At 43.9% G+C, this 16,792-nt stretch overlaps 1 protein-coding gene across 7 annotated transcripts in view; it reads left to right on the top strand.

Moving 5' to 3' along the window:
• LOC103736114 (protocadherin gamma-C4) overlaps positions 1 to 16,792 on the top strand; it is a 177,030-nt gene that overhangs the window by 16,869 nt on the left and 143,369 nt on the right. The window contains exons 1-2 of one of the 7 annotated variants that reach the window (XM_029564693.1): positions 259 to 2,878; positions 5,088 to 5,304. The exons of 1 other annotated variant lie outside the window; for it this stretch is intronic. In XM_029564693.1, coding sequence (XP_029420553.1) covers positions 455 to 2,878; positions 5,088 to 5,156 — 2,493 coding nt within the window. In that variant the 5' untranslated portion in view covers positions 259 to 454 and the 3' untranslated portion in view covers positions 5,157 to 5,304. Of the gene's footprint in view, positions 1 to 258; positions 2,879 to 5,087; positions 7,702 to 9,387; positions 11,943 to 16,792 lie in introns of those variants that run through there. 5 more of the 7 variants (XM_029564691.1, XM_029564692.1, XM_017798803.2 and 2 more) reach the window with 5 other exon arrangements.

Raw genomic sequence — 16,792 nt, forward strand, 5'->3', positions numbered from 1 at the left:
AAATGTAAAGCTAAAAAGAGGTAGAAACCAATCCTTACCCCAAAACCACCCTATTATTACTCTGAGAAATAACTTGTTTTTCTATATATGAAGTGTTTGGTCATTCCTGGATTTTCATTGCAAATTAAATAACAGTAATTTGACTTTTATTCTCCTTTAGAGAAGTAGCGTTAGGAAAGGAAAATGTGTGTGGCTTATCTAAAATAAGTTGCAATAATAGTTTAGGCCTCTGAGTGTCGCTGTTCACCAATCGGGGGGGAAAGAATCAGATATTTAACATGAGCAAGATTTCCTCAGCACAAAGCACTGGTTGAGTCTTAGGAAAAGAGTCGTCCTGGACTCCCGAGAAAGCCAGCATCCAACGGCGCATTATGTTGAAACTCAAACATCTGTGGCTCCTCAGGCCTCCACAGATTTAACACCCAAGCTCAGAACCATCAGCCGCGGGGCTGTAATGGCGACTCCTCCTTGCAGACCAGACTGCAGCAGGCTGGTGTGGATCTACATTCTCCTGGGGGCCCTGGGGAACATCCGAGCGGAACAGATCCGCTACTCTGTGCGGGAGGAGCTGGAAAAAGGCTCTGCAGTGGGAAACATCGCCAAGGACCTAGGGCTGGAGCCCGGGAAGCTGGCGGAGCGCGGAGTCCGCATCGTCTCCAGAGGTAAGACCCAGCTCTTTGCTCTGAACCCGCGAAGCGGCAGCTTGGTGACAGCAGGGAGGATCGACAGGGAAGAGCTCTGTGACAGATCTCCAAAGTGCATGGCAAATCTGGAGATTCTCCTAGAGGATGAAGTGAAGATTCTTGGGATAGAAGTGGAAATAATCGATGTTAATGACAATGCTCCCAGCTTTGGAACATGGCAGAGGGAAATAAAAGTTGCTGAAAGTGAAATTCCTGGGACAAGATTCCCTCTTCCTGAAGCTTTTGATCCTGATGTAGGGGTGAATTCCCTGCAGGGTTATCAGCTCAGCTCGAATAGCCACTTCTCTCTGGATGTGCAAAGCGGGGTGGATGGGATTAAGTACCCAGAACTGGTGCTGGAGCGTGCTTTAGACCGCGAGGAAGAAGCGGTTCACCATCTGGTTCTCACCGCCTTCGATGGAGGCGACCCGGTTCGCTCTGGTACTGCTACAATTCAAGTAACACTCGTGGACACCAACGATAATGCTCCTGTGTTCACTCAGCCAGAGTACCACGTAAGTGTGAAGGAGAATTTGCCTGTGGGCACCCTGCTTCTCACCATAAAAGCCACTGATCCCGATGAAGGAGCCAACGGAGAAGTGACATACTCTTTCCGGAATGTAAGAGACAAAACATCTCAGCTATTCCAGTTGAATTCTGTGAGTGGGGACATTACAGTATTGGGGGAGCTGGATTATGAGGACTCTGGATTCTATGACATTGATGTAGAAGCCCATGATGGTCCTGGCCTGCGGGCCAGAAGTAAGGTACTGGTGACCGTTCTGGATGTAAATGACAATGCTCCAGAAGTTACAGTTACCTCTCTCAGCAGCTCAGTTCAAGAAACTTCTTCTCCAGGTATAGTAATTGCACTGTTCAATATGCACGACAGCGACTCTGGAGAGAATGGCCTTGTCACTTGTTCTATTCCAGATAATCTGCCATTCAGGCTTGAAAAGATCTATGGAAATTATCATCGGTTGTTGATACACAGAACTCTGGACAGGGAAGAAGTCTCAGAATACAATATTACAATAACTGCCACTGACCAGGGAACTCCACCACTGTCCACAGAGACTTATATCTCACTGCAGGTGGTAGACATCAATGACAACCCACCCACCTTTGTTCACACCTCCTACTCTGCCTACATTCCAGAAAACAACCCTAGAGGAGCTTCCATCTTATCGGTGACAGCCCAGGACCCTGACAGTGGTGAGAATGCCCAAGTAATCTACTCCCTGACAGAGGTCACTATCCAAGGGGCACCTCTGTCCTCCTATGTCTCCATCAACTCCAACACTGGTGTCCTGTATGCACTGTGTTCCTTTGATTATGAGCAGTTTCAAGACTTGCAGCTACTAGTGACAGCCAGGGACAATGGGAATCCTCCACTCAGCAGCAACGTGTCATTTAGCTTGTTTGTGCTTGACCAGAATGACAATGTACCTGAGATCTTGTACCCTGCCCTCCCCAGTGATGGTTCTACTGGTGTGGAACTGACACCTCGCTCTGCAGAACCTGGATACCTGGTGACCAAGGTGGTAGCAGTGGACAAAGATTCAGGACAGAATGCCTGGCTGTCCTACCACCTGCTCAAGGCCAGTGAGCCAGGGCTATTCTCAGTAGGGCTCCACACAGGTGAGGTGCGCACAGCAAGAACCCTCCTGGACAGAGATGCACTCAAGCAGAGCCTGGTGGTGGCAGTCCAAGACCATGGCCGACCTCCTCTCTCCACCACAGTCACACTCACCATAGCCGTGTCACACAACATCCCAGACATCCTGGCAGATCTGGGTAGCATTAACATTCCCACTGACCCAGATGATTCAGACCTCACACTGTACCTGGTAGTAGCAGTGGCTGTTGTCTCCTGCATCTTCTTGGCCTTTGTCATTGTCCTGCTGGCACTCAGGCTCCGCCACTGGCACTCAGCTCGCCTGCTTCAGGCTGCAGGTAGTGGGTTGTCATCCATGCCCACCTCACACTTTGTGGGCGTGGATGGTATACAAGCTTTTCTACAGACATATTCTCATGAGGTCTCCCTCACTGCAGACTCTGGGAAAAGCCATCTGATTTTTCCACAGCCCAACTATGCAGACACACTCATCAGCCAGGAGAGCTGTGGGAAAAGTGATCCTCTCCTGGTATCTCAAGACTTCCTTGAAACAAAAGGAGACCCTAATCTTCTCAAGGTGAGTCAATTGTATAACGAATCTTACCATACTAAAATATGGACACAAAGTTTTGTAAACATCTCCAATTGTGTATGTGCTATATTAAATAAAAACGCTTCCTTTTTTAGAGACAGAGTCTCATATGTAACCCTGACTGACCTGGAACTCACTATGTAGACCACACTGGCATGGAACTCACAGAAAACCACCATTTTACTATGTACATTTGTGAAAGGATAGAGTTGACATGAGAAATAGAAGGCAATTTTGTAAATTCATATCTACAGCACCTTTCTTGTGATACTAGTGGTGAATCTAGACTTAGTATTTTTTAATTATTTTACTAAATTTTTATATTTATTTAGTGTGTGTGTGTGTGTATGTGTGTGTGTGTAGGCATTGCACACATTCCCTGGTATTCATGTGGAGATCAAATGACAACTTTCAGCAGTCAGTCCTTCACCAAGTGGGTCTAGAGATCAAGCTCAGGTTGTCAGACTTGGGGGCCAGTGCCTTTAGCCACTGAGCCATCTCACCAGGTCTAGACTGTTTTTTAAATTTCCTCTTACTACATTCTATTCTTTGCTTGGAACTGACTTTTCTTTCCTTGAGAAGATACTTTCCATTATAATTATGTAGTGATAATTTATGGATAGTGGGAAAATATTTAACCTTTAGTGTAACTTTAACAGGAATGTTTTCTCAGTTGACTAGTATATTTCAAATAATTTCTGAAAAAGGTCTGTCTGTACAGCTCAGGCTGGACTTTAACTCTCTATGTAGCCCACCTAGGATGACCTCCAATTCACAATCTTCTTTGAGTGCTAGGATTACAGGTGTGTGTCACCACACTCAGTTCAAATATTTTGTTGTTGCTGATGTGAAGTGCAAGTAGTAACTGATTGCAAATTTGTAATTATAAAAATATTGACCACTTTATTTCATATATAAATAAACTATAAGTAATTTTAATAACTTCTAAAACCCTATCATGACATCACTTTTGAGTTTGGCCTTTTTAAGTAACACATAATTTGTTGCAGTCTTTCTGGTTTTCATCAAGTAAGCTTCTTATAATGGTTGGGTAACTTGGATCCTGGACTGATATTATCCATGATACTTATTCTATTGACTTCATTCCAATCCATCAGTAGCCCTGCAAATTATTCTCAGATAGCTCTGCCACTCTGACACTGGGATGAGATAAAATATCTGTCCCCTGACATAGGATGAAGTATTTTGTATGTAAGAGATATGCAACACTTTTGTTTGCTTCATACTGTTCTGTGAGTTAATCCAAAATTAACCAGTGTCTATACACAAATGAGCAGTTTTTGATACCTGGAAGTGGTAGCAAGATAGTGGAATGTGACTCAATGCAACTTAAGAAGGATGATTGTTTTTTCTTGGCTTTATATTCATGGAAAGTTTCGGAGCAAAACAGAGTAAACAGAAATGGAATTGTTGCAATTAGCTGACCTGGGGAGAGGAAAGGCAATAGCAAATGAATACTGAGACCATCGTATTTGAAGATACATTATTCCAAAATGTACTAAAATATAACTTGGACATTTTCAATTGGTCTACAATTGGGTAAAACATTCAGATGTTGGCTTTAAGAATATCTACCAGCAGAGTGGTATATGTCTTAATGGTTTGGAGAAAAGTAGATAATTTATAGGCTAATATCTCATCAAAATTCCTTTTGTAAAAATACATACTGACCTTATTTAAGAAAATGCTATTTCTGATTAAACAAGTTAGTGTATATCCATATGGTAAACTATACTTGGCTATAAGAAATAAATGAACAACCTCTATACATACTGGTATGAAATGAAATATTTTACTGAAAGTCCAAAGAGTGAGTTCCCAGCACTGAAAATGTGTGGGTGTGTGTATTGAATGAAAGAATCAAAGTGTAAAATGTTGTATGGTGTATGCTTCCATTTACACAAAAGAAGGGAGAGAAAACATTTATTTAAAACTGTTGCGCTACACAAAGCATACACAAAGATATTCATTTCTCTCCAAAGAAATGCGCTATGCTACACAATCTATAGCTGACAATAGTCAGTGCTCTATGTACCTTAAGAATTTGGAACAATTTCAATATATTACCTATTTTAAGACAAATAAACGGTAAACTTCAAAAACAAAACACCTTTTCAAACGTTTACAAGACATTGGTGCAATTTCCTGAGTAAACCTCTGGGCGTCGCTGTAGGTCAAAAGAAGAGAGCGACCATTTCCGAGATGCTATTGGGGAACTTCCTGCTCAAACCAACCACAGTGAAGAAGCCAGGACACACGCAGATAGAGTGAACAGCAGCGAGAAAAGTGACCCCACCTGGATTCTGCCATCCACGGAGGACTGACTCCTTCTGGCAAACGGGCTTAGCACTGCGGAGCGAAAAGAGAGGATGAGGCGGGGCTCGCGAAGCGGCCCAGCGGGGTGGCTGCAAATACTGTCACCTTTCCTGCTGCCTTTGTTCCACGGAGCTCTCCCGGACCAGATCCGCTACACGATTCCCGAGGAGCTGGCCAAGAACTCCGTGGTAGGAAATCTCGCCAAGGATCTAGGACTTGGTGTCCAGGACCTGCCCACCCGGAAGCTGCGGGTTAGCGCAGACAGGGAGTATTTTACTGTGAACTCAGAGAGCGGGGACTTACTTGTAGGTGACAGAATAGACCGAGAGCAGATTTGTGGGAAGCAGGTTCTGTGTATTCTGGAATTCGATATTGTCGCTGAAAAGCCATTAAATATTTTCCACGTAGCAGTAATTCTTCAGGATATAAATGACAATACTCCTGTATTCAAACCGAGTAAGGTTGATTTAAATATTGGAGAATCCACCAGGTCAGGTAAAACATTTCCTTTGGATCCAGCCCTCGATTCAGACGCTGGCTCTAATTCTCTGCAAAAATACTATCTCAGTGACAATGAGTACTTCAGTGTCTCAGAGAAAGAGACTTCAGATGGGCGTAAATATCCTGAGTTGGTTCTGAAACGTTCTCTGGACAGAGAAGAGCATAATTTTCACCAATTGGTCCTCACTGCTGTGGATGGAGGGGACCCTGCTAGAAGTGGCACCGCCCAGATCCGAATCCAAGTCACTGATGCCAATGATAACCCTCCTATGTTCAGCCAGGATGTGTTCAGGGTCACCCTTCGTGAGGATGTGCCTCCAGGCTTCTCGGTGCTTCAAGTGATGGCCACTGACCAGGACGAGGGCATCAATGCAGAGATCACCTACTCTTTTCATAATGTGGATGAACACGTGGAGCATTTTTTCAAGTTGGATAAAAAAACAGGAGAAATCACGACAAAGGATAATTTGGATTTTGAAAGTGCTAAAAGTTACTCTCTCAATGTAGAAGCAAAAGATCCTGGAGATCTGGCATCCCATTGCAGCATTCAAGTGGAAATTCTGGATGAGAACGATTGTGTGCCGGAAGTCACTGTGACTTCAGTATTTACTCCCCTACCAGAAGATTCTCCACCAGGAACAGTCATCGCCTTGATAAAAACTAGAGACAGAGACTCTGGAGAAAACGGAGAAGTTTACTGCCACGTCTTGGAAAAGTCAGAGTTTATATTGAAATCTTCCTCGAAGAACTATTACAAGCTTGTGACTGCTAGAGCTCTAGACAGGGAGGCGATTCCGGAATACAACGTCACCATCGCAGCCACGGACAGGGGTAAGCCACCACTCTCCTCCAGCGTAATCATCGCTCTCAGTATCTCAGACGTAAACGACAACGCCCCAATTTTCCATCAGGCCTCCTACTTTGTCCACGTGGCTGAGAACAACCCTCCTGGAGCCTCCATCGCTCAAGTCAGCGCCTCTGACCCGGATTTGGGACCCAACGGCCGGGTCTCCTACTCCATCCTAGCCAGCGACCTGGAGCCAAGGGCGCTGTCGTCCTACGTGTCTGTGAACCAGGACAGCGGAGTGGTGTTCGCGCAGCGCGCCTTCGACCACGAGCAGCTGCGCTCCTTCCAGCTGACACTGCAGGCGCGCGACCAGGGCTCGCCAGCGCTCAGCGCCAACGTGAGCATACACGTGCTGGTGGGCGACCTCAACGACAACGCGCCGCGCGTGCTCTACCCGGCGCTCGAGCCCGACGGCTCCGCGCTCTTCGACATGGTGCCGCGCGCCGCCGAGCCTGGATACCTGGTCACCAAGGTGGTGGCGGTGGACGCCGACTCGGGACACAACGCCTGGCTGTCGTACCACGTGCTGCAGGCCAGCGACCCCGGGCTCTTCAGCCTGGGGCTGCGAACGGGCGAGGTGCGCACAGCGCGCGCCTTGGGCGACAAGGACGCGGCCCACCAGCTCCTTCTGGTCGCTGTGCGCGATGGTGGACAGCCGCCCCTCTCGGCCACCGCCACGCTGCACCTGATCTTCGCTGACAGCCTGCAGGAGGACCTCCCAGACCTCAGCGATGACCCTTTGCCCTATGGCCACCAGGCCGAGCAGCAGTTCTACCTGGTGGAGGCCGTGGCCCTGATATCTGTCCTCTTCCTCCTTGCGGTGATTCTGGCTGTTGCCCTGCACCTGCGACGCTCCTCCAGCCCAGCTGCTTGGGGCTGCTTCCAGGCTGGTCTCAGCTCCAACTCTGCACCTGGAGTTCTCCCCAGATACTGTGAGGGAACGTTGCCTTATTCCTACAATGTGTGTATAGCCTCACAGTCAGCTAAGACTGAGTTTAATTTTCTCAATGTGACCCCGGAAGTGGCTCCTTCTCGGGACCTCCTTTGTGATGATGCTTCCTGGATTCCAAACAGAGCTCTTGGAGACACTGAGGTTCCCTTTGTCTCAGATTCTATTTCAAAGGTGAGCATCAACTTTTTTTTCTACTTCAGGTATCTAATGTTTCTTAATACATCACACAAGTGGGGTAGGTGGCTTAACTGCATATTTCATTGTCTCTTGTAAGATTTGGGACAATATTCTGCCTTAAGTATCATAATCATATCCAACCAAATCTTACATTTTGATTTTCCATATGAAGTGTGAGTTATACTGTTCACAATTACAGTGTTTATTGCATTTCTTTTTCTTCTTCGTCTTTACATTCCTTCCCCCTGAACTTTTATCTCTCTTGAAACTTTAAGTGGTTCCTTTCATATTCAGATCTTTATTACTCAGATTTTAGTTCTACCCCTGGTGCTTCAGAGTAAACATAGTCCTCTTACTAGTTTGCAGAAACTGGATAGGAAGAAACTTTACCCAGGGTGGTGGCTTGTTACCCAAAGAGCATAGCAGATAAGGGCCTGTTCCACTGGCTTGCTGATAAACATTTTGAAAGTCCTATAAGTAGAGTGTCTTGGGATTCCATATTTGCTTCTAAAAGTTGAGTTGTGTATGGAGTCTGAGGTGTCTGCTAAGAATAGTGCATTTTAATAAATATAAGAAATCATTCTTGTACTCATTACTAATTTGCTCTTGAGAAAAATACACATTAACAAAAAGTTTGTGATCTATGCTTATGTCATTTATAAAATATCTAAAATTTTATGATTTGCATAATTGGTTGTTTGATTGATTGATTGATTGATTGATTGATTGATTGACTGGTCACTTGATGGTGCTGAGAGTTAAACCTAGAGCCTCATGCTTCCACAGCAAGCACCAAATCTACTAAGCTATATCCCAAGTCCTTAGTTATAAAATTTAAAATACCAACTAAAACCTTTTCCTATTGATGAGTATTAGGTAAAAATTGCTTGTCTCACAAGAGGGGAAATATCTCTCTGAAATATCCCTTGTTTCCAGCCATATGCTTTTTAAAAAAAATCTCTGCTTCAAAACAGACTACTCACTACTGCCCTCTAAATAGCCATGATTTACTGCATGGATGGTGAACTGAAGCTGGGTCATTATTCTGTTGCTGCCAAACCCTGTCACTGTAATATGTCTGAGTATAAGTATTTGAGTATATTAATAGGAATATATGAATAATGCAGTTATCCCAACTCCAACTCTCAGTCTGAGATAGTGAAACTGCTGTGTTCTTAGACTGAAAGCCTGAACACTTTCTCAAAGACCTCACAAGCACAATATTTATTTTTATGCACACATTGAGAGATGGATTTGCTTACTTAACAGCTGATGTACTATTAGGAATGTTTTTCATAACATATCCTGATAAAAAATGAAGTTTTGAAGCCAACAAGGGTAAGAATTTCAATGCCTTGATTACAACAGACTAAATAAAGGACACAAGCTCAGTAGCACATAAAATGAAACTTCTATGGAGATTTAAAAAAGAATCTAATTATATTGCTCTTGGGTTGTGGAAGCCTATGTCAGAATTAAATCTTAAATGTAAACACTGCTACACAATAATACATTAAATATTCAGCAAAAACATTGGAAATAAAAGTATAACTAAACTAATGGAAATAAAAATAGAATTGGTGTAGTAACTGGTTAGGACTCTGAGCGTCGCTGTTCACCAGAGTGGAAAGAAGCTGTCAGAGAAGCGACCTGACTCTGTGCTGCTTCCATGCTAAACAGAGACCAGACCAGCTCCTGGGAAAAGCCACCCATCCTAGCTCCGGTAGGAAATGCGCTTTCCTGGGCTTTAGAGAAACAAAGAAACAGCGGGCTGAACCAGGACTAAGAGGAAAATGAAGGAAGAAAAGACAAGAACGGATCCACTGAGGCGCTGGAGCTGCAGCTACAAGCTTAAGTTCTTCTTGCTCCTGGGGATGCTGTCCGCTCCAGGAAATGCGCAGATGCACTACTCCGTGTGGGAGGAGCTAGACAAAGGTTCCTTCGTGGGGAACATCTCCAAGGACCTGGGACTGGAGCCCCGCGAGCTGACGGAGCGCGGAGTCCGCATAGTCTCCAGAGGTAGGTCGCAGCTTTTCTCTCTGAACCCGCGGAGCGGCAGCCTGGTCACTGCGGGCAGGATAGACCGCGAGGAGCTCTGCGCTCAGAGCAAGCGGTGTGCGGTGAACTTTAATATCTTGGTTGAGAATAAAATGAAAATTTATGGAGTAGAAGTGGAAATCCTTGATATTAATGACAATTTCCCCCGTTTCCGGGATGAGGAGTTAAGAGTAAAAGTTAATGAAAATGCGGCTCCAGGAACGAGGTTAGTGCTTCCTTTCGCTAGAGATGCGGATGTGGGTGTGAATTCCCTCCAGAGTTACCAGCTCAGCCCCAATCTGCACTTCTCCTTGGACGTGAAGAGAGGATCTGATGGGCAAAAGCACCCAGAGCTGGTGTTGGAGCAGACCCTAGACCGTGAGAAGGAGTCTACTCATGACCTCGTACTTACAGCGTTAGATGGCGGAGACCCAGTACACGCTAGTGCCGCGCATATCAGCGTGACTGTCCTCGACGCAAACGATAATACGCCCCTGTTCACTCAAACTGAATACAGAGTGAGTGTCCCAGAGAACGCACCTGTGGGCACTCGACTACTCACTCTAACAGCCACTGATGCAGACGAGGGAATCAATGGGAAATTGACCTACTATTTTCGTAATGAAGAAGACAAAATTTCAGAGACTTTCCAACTTGATTCCAATCTTGGGGAGATCTCAACTATTCAGTCCCTGGACTATGAAGAATCCGAATTCTACCTCATGGAAGTGGTAGCTCAGGATGGAGGCGCTCTTCTTGCCAACGCTAAGGTGCTGGTCACAGTACAGGATGTAAATGACAATGCTCCAGAAGTGACTCTCACCTCTCTCACCAATTCCATTTCTGAAGACTGTCCTTCAGGAACTATAATTGCGATCTTCAGCGTGCATGATGGTGATTCTGGAGAGAATGGAGAGATTTTATGTTCTATTCCCAGGAACTTGCCCTTCAAATTGGAAAAGTTGGTTGATAATTATTATCACCTATTAACAACGAGAGCACTGGATAGAGAAGAGACTCCCGATTATAACATCACAGTAACTGTTATTGACCATGGAACTCCTCCCCTGTCTACGGAAAACCACATCTCTCTGAAAGTAGCAGACATAAATGACAACCCACCTGCCTTCTCTCATCCCTCCTACTCCACCTCCATCCCAGAAAACAACCCCAAAGGTATCTCCATTTTCTCCGTGACTGCTTATGACATTGACAGTGGTGACAATGCTCAGGTCACTTACTCTCTGGCTGAATATCCATTTCAGGAGGCTCCTGCACCCTCCTATGTCTCCATTAACTCTGAAACTGGTATCCTGTATGCACTGCAATCCTTTGACTATGAGCAGTTGAGAGATCTCCAGCTACTAGTGACAGCCAAGGACAGTGGGAATCCCCCACTCAGCAGCAGTGTGTCACTGAGCTTGTTTGTTCTAGACCAGAATGACAACATTCCCGAGATCCTGTACCCAACCATTCCTACTGATGGATCTACTGGTGTGGAGCTGGCACCCCGCTTTGCAGAGCCTGGATACTTGGTAACCAAAGTGGTGGCAGTGGACAGAGACTCGGGACAGAATGCCTGGCTGTCCTATTGCCTGCTCAAGGCCAGTGATTCAGGGCTCTTCTCAATAGGGCTCCACACAGGTGAGGTGCGCACAGCAAGGGCCCTCCTGGACAGAGATGCACTCAAGCAGAGCCTGGTGGTGGCTGTCCAGGACCATGGCCAGCCTCCTCTCTCAGCCACTGTCACACTCACTGTGGCTGTAGCAGACAGCATCCCGGATATACTGACCAACTTAGGCAGCATCGACACCCCCGAAGAGCCCCAGAATTCAGACCTCACACTCTACCTGGTGGTAGCAGTGGCAGTGGTCTCCTGTGTCTTCCTGGGCTTTGTCACCTTGTTGTTGGCCCTCAGGCTGAGGCGCTGGCACATATCACAACTGTTTCAGACCTCAACAGGCAGAGTGGCTAGCATACCCACCTCCCATTTTGTGGGCATGGATGGGGTTCAGGCTTTCCTACAGACCTATTCCCATGAAGTATCCCTCACCACAGACTCCCAAAAAAGCCACCTGATCTTCCCCCAGCCCAATTATGCTGACAGGCTCATTAGTGAAGAGAGCTGTGAGAAAAATGAGCCTCTTCTGACACCTGATAAGATACATGCACCAAAAGAAGAACCCAGAGCTATTCAGGTTAGTTTTCTTTCTCAATAAGAACAGCTGGAGCATTTTCATTTGTTTTCTCATAATTTTTCCATCAGAGTCAAAATCGAGTAGTTATATAATGAATCATTATTTGCTGTATTGCAGATTAACTTGATTTTGCTTGGTAATGGATGCCTTTTCAAATTATATTTGGGGATGAATATCTTTTCTCAGTGTGCAGATGTTTTAGAAAAATCTAGCTGATAACAATAGGCTTACCCTTAAAGAAAATGGTAAACATAATTTTCCTTGAATAAAAGTTAGTTTGGGGCTGAAGAGATGACTCAGCAGTTAAGAGCGCTTGCTACTCATCTGGGTCCTCTGGAAGAGTATTCCAGAGGACCTAGATTTGATTCCGAGCACCCATATGGTAGCTATAGTCATCCATAACTCGTTTCAAGGGATTCAGTGCCCTCTTCTGGGGCATTCAGTGCCCTCTTCAGGGCATTGCATGCGTGTGGTGCACTTACATGCAAGCAAAACTCTCGTACGAAGTTTCAAGGGATTCAGTGCCCTCTGCAGGGCATTGCATGCGTGTGGTGCACTTACATGCAAGCAAAACTCTCGTACGCATAAAAATAATGAATAACATTTTAAATGTTTTATTTATTTTATAAAGTTACAGTACTTCTATTAGTCAATGGAAGAGTATGGAAAACTTCTGCACAGTAATTATTGGAAATGTAGATTAGATTTATAAGGATGATAAGATCTGCAGCACTCTGAAATCATAAAAGTTGAATTGACCCTTGTAATTATTACATCTGTGTCTCTATTGAGAGAATAAATCAGTGAGGAGTAACCTTAGAATTTTGTTTTATTCTATGAGGTAAGTTAAAGTCTCCAAAGAGTTAGATACCACTATACTTAACCAATATAAACATGTGATACACCTGGCATATGCTGGTTTTAGCCTCTTCACTTATCATAATCAATATCTGCCAAAATGTTTACACTAATTCATGTATAGATACAAATCTGCTTTATTACAGTAGTATAAGAGTTGTATTTGAAAAACTAATGTAACTTAAAAATGCTTTGAAATTCAAAGATCAATTCTGAGGGATGTGCTCATTTTAAGTTAATGGATTTTTCTTAGTGAAATGCTGGTTTATGAGTCTCAAATTCCAGGCACATGGATAGTATAAGGAAATAACTATTTGATTCATTTTCTAGATCTGATTTGATGAGTATGCTTTTCATATTCTCCTTGCTAAATGATTCTTCAATTATGAATAAACGGTAGAAATGAAAATAAATATTAGCAGTGGACTTATAGGGTGCTATTCAGACACATGGGAGCTTTATTGAAACACTTAAAACCTAAGAACAATTGATATGTATTTTTAAATTTTTAAAGGACTTCCAGATTATATACATATATACATATATATACACACACGTATATATACACATTCTTCTGATTGCAGCTTAAATGTTCAAACTCGCTAAATAACTAATACATTCAAAAACTAAGAGAATCTGAGTGACAGATGTTGACATCATTCACTTCTTCATGGAAATATGCCTTTCCATTATCTGTGTGTGTGCATTCGTATGTGTGCAATTCCACAGGTGTGTGAGTGCATGTGGAAGCCAGGGGACAACTTTGGGTACTGTCCTTCAGGCACTGTCCACCTTGTTTTTGAGGCAGGGTCTCTTATTGGCCTGCACCTCGCTAAGTTGGCTAGGCTGTCTAGCCAGGGAGACTCAAAGAGCTCCTGTCTCTGCCTCCCCAATACTAGAATTACAAGTATTTGCAACCATACCCTGCTTTTCTTTTTACGTGAGTAATGGGGATCAAATTCAGGTTATCATGTCCAATGAGCTATCCCTTTTCCATTTTTAAAAAAAGAAAAGTTATGCATTTGGGTATGTATCCTGAGACAGTATTTTGTGCAATGGGGAAATGTCTTTTAAATGTCCATAAACTACTAACATACTTTATGTTATGAAATGCTTGTTTCTTAGACTATATATGTGTGTGTGTGTGTGTATACTGTGTATGCAATGCAATACTCTTCTAATAGTAGTCTTATATGCATTCTGACAAGATAGATTTTCTATAAAATTGAAGTATTTGTACAAAACTGGGAAGGGACTTTGCTTACACATGTTTTGGAAGTCTTCCTTCAAAGATTTTATATATAAAGAAAAGATGCCAGGACTGGGGAGATGGCTCATTAAGTAAAGGGTTTCCATGTAATCATAAGAGCCTAACTTTGGATTCCTAGCACCCACATTTCAAAAATACAAGCTGGATCTGGTGGCACATGCCTTTAATCCCAGCACTAGGGAAGCAAAGACAAGCCGATCTCTGTGATACTGAGACAAGCCTGGTCTACATAGTAAGGTTCAGATCAGCTGGGGATACAGGGAGACCCTGTCTTGAAAACAACAATAACAACAAAAAAAAACTGGGTATAGCAGTGCAAGTCTATAACTCCAGTGCTGAGGGGATGGCGGAGATGGAGACAGGAGGATCCCTGGAGCTTTCTGGCTAGCCTATCTAACCAATCAGTGAGCTCCAAGTTCTATGATAGGTACTATTTTAAAAAAATAGAGGGGCCGGGCATGGTGGTGCACACCTTTAATCCCAGCACTCGGGAGGCAGAGGCAGGTGGATCTCTGTGAGTTCAAGACCAGCCTGGTCTACATAGTAAGTTCCAGGACAGCTGGGGCTACAGGGAGACCCTGTCTCAAAAAGACCAAAAAGAAAAAAAAGAAAAAGAAGAAAAAAAAGAGGATGGAGTGCTCAGCCATGATTTGTACACCTATATCACACCCTATCCTCCCAAAGCTCAGGGATCATTGTGAAAGAGGGGGTGTAAAGATTATAAGAGCCAGAGGTAGTAAATGACTACAAGGAAACAATGTTTTCCAGTCACCAAGGTGGTTACTCATATGAACTCACAGCAATCGTGACAGCATGCACAAGACAGAAAATATTCCATCATGGAGGTGGAGAGGTAGACAAGAAGCCCCAACCCTAGCTGAGGAATTATTTGCAAATTATAGCTGCTGGAAGAGAGCTATTTTTCTTTTTTAAATTTTTTGATACATTTATTTTTAATTTTATGTGTATGAATGTTTTGCCTGCATGTACGTAAGTGCACCGTGCATGTGCCATGCCTGTAGAGGCCAGAAGAGGGCATTGGATCCCCTGGAACTGGAATTACAGGTTGTTGTTAGCCACCAGTAGGTGCTGGGAACTGAACCCAGGTCCTCTGCAAGAGCAGCCAGTGCTCTTAACCGCTGAACTATCTCTCTAGCCCAATGTCTATTTTTGGAAGATACAGTTATAATGATTCATACCTCAACCCCCACTCAGATAACTTACTATTGTCAACCTACTTGGGAAGAAGCAATACAATTGAAAGTAATTGTAATGTAAAGTTGAAAAATACTACTTGCGGATTAATCTTTAAATCACATTCACTTAATTAAAAGTGAACACTTTGAAACAGGAAGAGAACCTCTTGCTTCTTAAACTATAAGAGCTCTCAATCTTTTGCTAACTTTTTGGGAGGAAGATGAGAAAGATAATACTTTATGCACACCTGTAATTCCAGTACTTGGGAGGCTAAGACAAAAGGAAGATGGCAAATTCTAGGCCAGCTTGGGCTACATATCAAGTTCCAGGTCAGCCTGGGCTACATAATGAGACCTTATCTCAAAAAAATTTAAATCTTCAAACTGAGCCTGGTAGCCCATGCTTTTAACCCCAGCACTCAGGAGGCAGAGGCAAGTAGATCCCTGTGAGATGAGGCCAGTCTGGTCTACAAAGCAAGTCCCAGGCCAGCTGGGGCTACAGGAAGATCCTGTTACAAAACAACAACAACAACAAAAATTGTATCTTCATAAAGTGAAATATAGGATAAAAGACTAAGAGCTAGAGACTAAGTTTGAAGAAAGGGGAGTAAAATGGAATGACAGCACACTTCAAGCTGGTATTTCAGGAATTTTTAATGCAGTGTCTTTGGCAATCATCCGCACTTTCATTTGTGTGCTGTCTTAGCTAGCTCTCTATTGCCATGATAAAGCACTAAGCAAAACCAACTTGGGGAGGAAAGGATTTACTTCACCTTACAGTTCGTTGTGGAGGGAAGACAGAGTGGAATCTCAGGGCAAAAACCAAAGTACAGACTATGGAGGATGGTTGCTTACTGGTTTGCTCCCCTGGCTGGGCCCACCCACATTGCTCAATAATAAATAAAATTGGTCTCCACAAACCAATCCAATGGAAGAAATTCCTCAATTGATGTTCCCTCTACCCAGGTATGTCAAGTTGACAACTGAAGCTATCCAGCACTTATACTTTTCCAAATTTATCAGGCCTTCAGTTTTATGAAGGTAAACAGGGAAGGTGGTGACCATTTTATGAGAATGGGAGTCAAAACCATAACCATTGCCAATGAATGCTATCTCAACAAGGTAATTTCTGCTGTTTGAGAAGTAATGAAGCACTGGATTTGGAGGGCTATAAAGTAAATACAAAAAAGCTGAACATGGACCAAGATTAGTTCCTGTATCAGTATGTGGTGGAATATTCTATCAACTACCTCGCTACTTGGAGCTTGTCACTGCTAGCAGCTCCTCAGCAATAGACGGCCTGATACTGTTAGCTAGTGATTGGAATTATCTGAGGATCTGAGGATCTAGAGTTTAGCAAAGAGAAACCACTGCTAAGATGAAAGAATGCTCAAAAATTCTGGAGTGCCCTACCCTACTCTGAATCACGGGAACCTCACCAGAAACTGCTCTAGACCAAGGTGGCAAGGCCACAGCCAATGGGATTTCTCTTCCTGCTGTCTTTGGTCTGCCTAGCACTCTCAAAG

This window comes from Nannospalax galili, unplaced genomic scaffold (assembly GCF_000622305.1).
Source record: "Nannospalax galili isolate Female #2095 unplaced genomic scaffold, S.galili_v1.0 scaffold1077, whole genome shotgun sequence".
In the NCBI taxonomy this organism is placed as follows: Eukaryota; Metazoa; Chordata; class Mammalia; order Rodentia; family Spalacidae; genus Nannospalax; species Nannospalax galili.